We start from the raw sequence: 6627 nt of genomic DNA, 5'->3' as shown, positions 1-6627 counted from the left end.
TATTCAAGATTATATTTTGGCTCTCGGGGACTTGTTTTAATTGTCTTCAACTTTAAGTTGAACTTGTGTATGAGCAGTTGATGGTCTGTTCCACAATCAGCTCATGGCCTGATTGTTGCTGAGGATATTGAGCTTTCCATCACCTCTTGCCACAGATGTAGTCAATCTGATTCCTGTGTGCTCCATCTGGTGAAGTCCATGTGTACAGCCGCCGTTTGTGTTGTTGAAAAAAGGTATTTGCAATAAATAAGTTGTTAGTTTTGCAAAATTCTACCATGCGATTTCCAGCATTATTTCTGTCACCAAGGCCAAATTTTCCAACTACCGGTGATTCTTCTTTGTTTCTAACTTTTTCATTCCAGTTACCAATGATAATTTCAGACTGTAGAAGTTGATAAAAATCTTCAATTTCTTTATCTTTGGTTTTTGGTGGGTGGTGCATAAATACGAATAATAGGGATATTAATCGGTCTTCCTTGTAGGCATATGGATATTATCCTATTACTGACAGCATTGTACTTCAGCAAAGATCTTAAAACATCCTTTGTGATGATGAATGCCACGCCATTCCTCTTCAAGCTGTCATTCCTGGCATAGACGACCATATGGTTGTCTGATTGAAAATGGCCAAAACCAGTCCATTTCAGCTCACTAATGCCTAGGACATCAATCTTTATGCATTCCATTTCATTTTTGACAACTTCTAATTTTCCTAGATTCATACTTTGTACATTCCATGTTCTGATTATTAATGCATGTTTGCTGCTGTTTCTCCTCAATTTGAGTGGTCCCACATCAGCAAATGGAGGTCTCGAAAGCTTTACCTTATCCATATGAGTAAGGCTGGTTTTGCAATGATGATGCAGCTCTTTCCCATTCCTATTTTGAGAGCCGTCTAACCTAAGTGACTCTTCCTCCTCCTCTGTATTAGACAATGTTTCTGGACTATTCATAAAGTTGCGCAGTAATGCATCAGAGAGTCTTTCTCTGTTATTCATAAGGTTTTCCCTGGCCAATTCTTTGAGAAGTGGATGGCCTCTTCCTTCTTCCTAGTCTCTCTCAGTCTGCAAGCCGGGCTGATACCTGTTGCATCATGTGCACCCCACTGGGTTTGAACACCAGTGGCACAGCCTCAAGACTCAAAGCAACACATCAACACAGTAGGACAAACCGACAGACAAGTTTGTCTCCCTTAGCTGTTGGAAATCTCTCCAACCTCTCCTTACCTGGATCCCTGCGGGTGACTCCTTGCTCTGTCCCAGTCCCTCTAGCCTTTTTATTCTCCTTTCTCCCACTTTCCCACCTTGCTGCTTATGGGGCATGGCCTGGGTTCTCTCTCCTCACCTGGATCCCTGTGGCTGATTCCTCTGAGCTTCACAGAAATTGATTAGCTTGCCCAAAGTCACAAAGGTAGTAGGTGGAAGAAGTACTAATGGGATCCAAACCTAAGTTGTCTGAATCCACACAATGTGCCATATTTTGTATTTACTTTTTATATACAAACACTCTATGTTTCATATTTCTATTGGAGGAGGGGTAGAAAGAAAACATAAATAATATTTCTAAAGTACTCTCAGGTCTCTTTAAGCCTTATGTCTGGGGAAAGGATATTTATATTGGAAGGAAGGAGATAAAAGAAAATATGAACAATATTCCTAAAGTCCTCACAGGTATCTTCAAGGCTTGTGCCATGGAGAAAGAACATCTTCCTTTCAACGGGGTATTTTGAAAGGCTAATTCACAACCTGATCTAGTGAGGTAGGCCTTTTTCCTGGTTCTGATATGGAGGATAAGTTTGAAAGTTAAGGAGAGCCAAGGCAAAACTGATGCCACAACCTTCATGGGGACTGGTCCCTAGCCACTGTATCCTTCTCAATGCCACAACCAACTAACTACCTGAAAACTATTATTCCTGTTGCTAATAACAACAAAATTTTGCCAACTTTGTAGGTAGATAATGGTAGGGAGTAGCACATGGATAAAGAAAAATCTAGAATCATAGACTTAATATTGAAAACAGTTGTTGAGCTGATTCCAAATCATAGCAACCCAGTCTGTGTCAGAGTAGGGCTGTGCTCCACAGAGTTTTCAATGGCTGATTTTTTCGAAGTAGATTGCCAGGTCTTTCTCCTGAGGCACCTCTGGGTAGACTGAAACTTCCAACTTTTTCGTTAGCAGCTGTTCTGGTTACCTAGTGCCTCTCTCACAAGAATATACCACAAATGGGATGGCCTTAACAAACAGGAGTGTATTCTCTTACAGTTTGGAGACTTTAAATCCAAGTTCAAAGTACCAGGCTTTAGAGGCTGGGTGAAAGCCCCTCAACCTTGGGGTCCAGCGCTGCCTCCTGTTCCCGGCCCACTGGAGCTAGAGGCTTTTCTTCACTCAGACAACTGCTGGCTGCTGAGACTGAGAAGGCCAAGGTTGACAAGTAAAAAGGCACAGTCCCGATGTTATCAAACCACACAGCAGGCCATTAATTTAAGTCTATTCTAAGTCCCAAGGTTGGCAGAACATGGTAGGCTGCTGAACAATGCCACAGCTATAGCAGGGTCCAAGTGTGCCATAAGCTAGAGACTATCCCCAAGGTTTCTCCTTATATACAGGAAGCAGACCACATCCCAAATGCAGCTACTCAGCTGCTTGTGGTAGATCCAACCATGGAGTTGATTGCCAGTCTCATCATGGGGAATAGGGGAATAACTACCACCAGGTGTCCAGCCACTCAACCAGGCCCACCCAGCTGACAAACAAATTTAACTACCACAGCAGCCAAGCACATTAACAACTTACACCATCCAGGGGCTCCAAACTGAAAGAAACCTAAATTTATCATTAGTTTTTTTTTTTTTTGGCTATAAATATGGCAAAGACTGGAAATCATTTTAATAGAAACATAAAAAACTAAACTGGCTGCTAACCAAAAAGTTGGAAGTTTCAGTCCATCCAGAGGTGCCTCAGAAGAAAGACCTGGCAGTCTATTTCCAAAAAAATCAGCCATTGAAAACTCTGTGGAGCACAGTCCTACTCTGACACAGTCTGGGTTGCCATGATTTGGAATCAGCTCAACAACTGGTTTCAATATTAAGTCTATGATTCTAGATTTTTCTTTATCCATGTGCTACTCCCTACCATTATCTACCTACAAAGTTGGCAAAATTTTGTTATTAGAAACATAGCTTCTTCCCCCTCGCCCTCTTCTTATACCCCAGAGAGTCTATACTCTTACTTTTTAATCCTATGACTAAACCAAACCAAACAAAAACCCAAACTTTACAGTGGAGTCAATTCGACTCATAGCGAACCCTCCTTGGGTTTCTGAGGCAGTTATCTCTATGGAAGTAGATCACTCAATCTTCCTTCCACGGAGTGGCTGGTGGGTTTGAATCCCATGACTGCTCCTTCATAACTCAGTTGATTGGAATTTAGAGTTGGGAAAGGCAGATCTCTGCTCCTGTTTCTTGGAAATACTCACCATCTCTAATCATTTGCCAGGTTCCTCTTGAACAGATCTTTGTCTGTTTTATTGAAATATATTATCTGTTCGTAAGGCAGCTTACTTACCTTATGCACTGCTTCTACTTGAGCCTTCAAAATGTTACTCTTGAAGTCAGGAGGAACTCTCATGGCATTCAGTCCTGAGCTTTCAATGGCATTATTAAGACATTTCTCAGTCAGCTTCACTACTTCCTCCTAGTTAATAAAAATATACTGTAAGCAACTCTGATAGGCTATAGTAATAAGGAAATGAGAAAGGTATTGATGAAAACTTCAAATTCAGAAAACCTAGAAATCATGTATCTTAAGCAGCCATATCCTATTCCCTATTCCAGGCACAGGCAACTCCTAAAGGTTTCAAACTAAGGCCCACCAATCACAAACACAAACATGAAGTGGTAGGGACCTTTAGAAATCATTAGCCCAATTTCCCATCTTTAAGCAACTGAGTAACTATCTATACATTATAGGATAAATGCTTGAATTAAATCATACACATTGGGCCTGCATTTTAAATTAGGCCCCATAGAAGCTATTCCCTTCTAATTCTGGACACTAAGTGTCTGGAATTATATAGCCACAAACAAGTCATCCTCAGGTATAGATTTATCAACAAGGCAAGATAAAGCACAAATCTAGTCAATGAAAACCATAATTAAAACAATACTATAAGTATTTCAAATATAACTATTATGAAAATAGGAAACAGGTAAGTTTCAAAAGAAATAAGTTCAAAAGAAATGCAAGTATCTGTACTATACCTGATTTTACTTGACTTAAAATGAAAAATGATCATGAATAACAATGAAAATAATTCACATTCTTATTATTACTGTTGTTGCTCTTTTAACAATGGCTTAAATAATAAACTTAGTCTAACTCTTTTCTTTGTGGAAGATGTTCTGGGCTCTTGTTCTATGAAACAGTCTTGCTGCTAGGTATGGCATTACATACTACCTCACCCATACAGGTTTGAAAAGCTTTAATTAATGGGCTTAGTTTAATTTAAGGAGCTCTGGTGGTATACTGGTTAATGAATTTGGCTGTTAACTAGGTCAGCAGTTCAAACCCACCGGCTGCTCCGTGGAAGGAAGATGGAGCAATCTACATCCATAAAGATTTACAGCCTTGGAAAACCAATGAGTAACTATGACTTGGAATCAACTCAATGGCAATGAAAGAGAAAACCAAAAAACTCTAATCTGGTGTTTCTTAGTGTGATCTATACACATATTCCCTCTGGGTGGGACCCTAAAATCTGATTTTTTTTTTTAAATAAGTGATTTGGGTTCAACTTTACAGAGCAAATACACTTTTCATACTGCAGTTCACACACACTTTGTCTCATGATATTCACTACAATATACCCCAATGCAACAGCTCCCTTCCCACTTCCTCCTGATAGCTACCTCTTCCCTGTGTCCATTCCTCCATGCACTCCTGCCCCCTAAGCTGTCTCCCTATGCATAAACAGCCCTTCTTTCTCCCATGATTGTTTTCTCCAAGGACTGTATCTAACTCAGGTAAATGTTCAACTCATATGTTTTTCTTTTGTTTGGCTGGAAGCCACAGGTGTGGGTTCAATTCCAGACCTGAAGGGCAGCTATGGGCCATAGTCTCAGTGGTTTCGCCAGGCTCTATCAAATGAGCAAACCTGCCATCCCTCTTTTTTTTTTTTTCCCCCCAAATGATTTTGAATTTTGTTCCACATTGTTTTCCCTCTCTATTCAGGATCTCCTACATAGATCCCCCTTCGAGTGGTTGACAGTGGTAGCCAGGCACCATCTAGTTCTTCTGGTCTCACAGTGTGGATTCTCACAGCCTGTGGATTGCATGGTGTACCAGTCACTTGGACTAATTGTTTCCATGAACCTTTGGTTTTCTTCATTCTTCTTTGCTCTGGACGAGGAGAGACTCATCACTGCATCTAGATGGCTGCTTGTAAGCTTTTAAGATCTCAGTTTCTACTCACCAAAGTAGGAGGTGGAAAAATGTTTTGTGTAGTACATTATGCCAGTTGAGCCTGATGTTGTGTTATCATTTCCTTTTTGCTATTTATTTGTGCGTGTCCTCTTTTTTATTGTGATGTGAAGATTTATCATTTTTCTTTGAAGTTACCTTGTGATTTATAATTTTCTTCCTGAGTTTAGAACAGTCCATTCTATCTTGCAGCTCTCTTGACTTCCTCACCATTTAGAAGTTCTGTAACTGCACAATATTTTCCCTCTTTTTAGTTTGCAGTTGTCCTCATTTGCCAGTTGATGTTTCTGGTTCCCTGTTTATAATTTTGTAAGCTTATTGTACTTTGGATATACCCATAGCTGTGGTTTCTGGGTTACATCATCTTATGTATGAATGGTTGGTTGTTGTTTGCTATTTTTGGTTTTCTGGTCAAAGGACTGCCTTTAATATCTCTTGTAAGATTGGTCTGGTTTTAACAAACTCCCTTACTTTCTGCTTATCTGGAAATCTCCTAATTTCACCATCATATTTGAGGGGCAATTTTGCCGGGTATATAATTCTTGGTTGAAAATTTTTCTCTTTCAGGGTTTTATATATACCATCACATCCCCTTCTTGCTTGCATGGTTTCTGCTGAGAAATAAGAACTTACTCTTACTGGTTGTCCTTTGTAAGCAACTTTTTGTTTTTCCCATGCTGCTTTCAGGAGTCTGTCTATGTCTTTAGTTTTGATGATGATGTGTTTTGGTGATTTTCTTTTGGGGTCTATCCTGTTTGGGGGTGTTGGACTTCCTGAATGGATATATTCTCATTTTTCATCATATCAGGGAAGTTCTCTTCCAACAAATCTTGGACAATTTTCTCAGTGGTTTATTTTTCTCTCCCTATTCTGGAATTCCAATGACATGAAGGTTATTCCTTTCGATGGTATCTCACATGAACCTTAGGCTTTCTTCATTTTGTTTTGATCTTTTTTTCTGACTAATCCCTTTTCAAAGAAGTATTCAGGTATTTGTCTTCAATCTCATTAATTCTGTCTTCCATTGCATCAATTCTACTCCTTTGCCCTTTCAATGTGTTATCTATTTCTGACAATTTAGTATTAATCTTCTGGATTTCTATCTGTAGATTTTGAATCATTTCTAATTTTTCATGTATTTTGTCATTT

The 6627-nt window shown here is 39.5% G+C and overlaps 1 protein-coding gene across 1 annotated transcript in view; it reads right to left on the bottom strand.

The window, feature by feature from the left end:
* EPB41L5 (erythrocyte membrane protein band 4.1 like 5) overlaps positions 1-6627 on the bottom strand; it is a 334801-nt gene that overhangs the window by 36916 nt on the left and 291258 nt on the right. The window contains exon 18 of the mRNA XM_042780516.1: positions 3565-3693. Within this exon, the coding sequence (XP_042636450.1) occupies positions 3565-3693 (129 nt within the window). The remainder of the gene's footprint in view (positions 1-3564; positions 3694-6627) is intronic.

The sequence above is a fragment of the Orycteropus afer genome, unplaced genomic scaffold (genome assembly GCF_000298275.1).
Source record: "Orycteropus afer afer isolate SDZICR_OR568_19922 unplaced genomic scaffold, OryAfe1.0 scaffold00004, whole genome shotgun sequence".
NCBI lineage: Eukaryota > Metazoa > Chordata > Mammalia > Tubulidentata > Orycteropodidae > Orycteropus > Orycteropus afer.
This window is presented reverse-complemented; position numbering and strand designations above follow the sequence as displayed.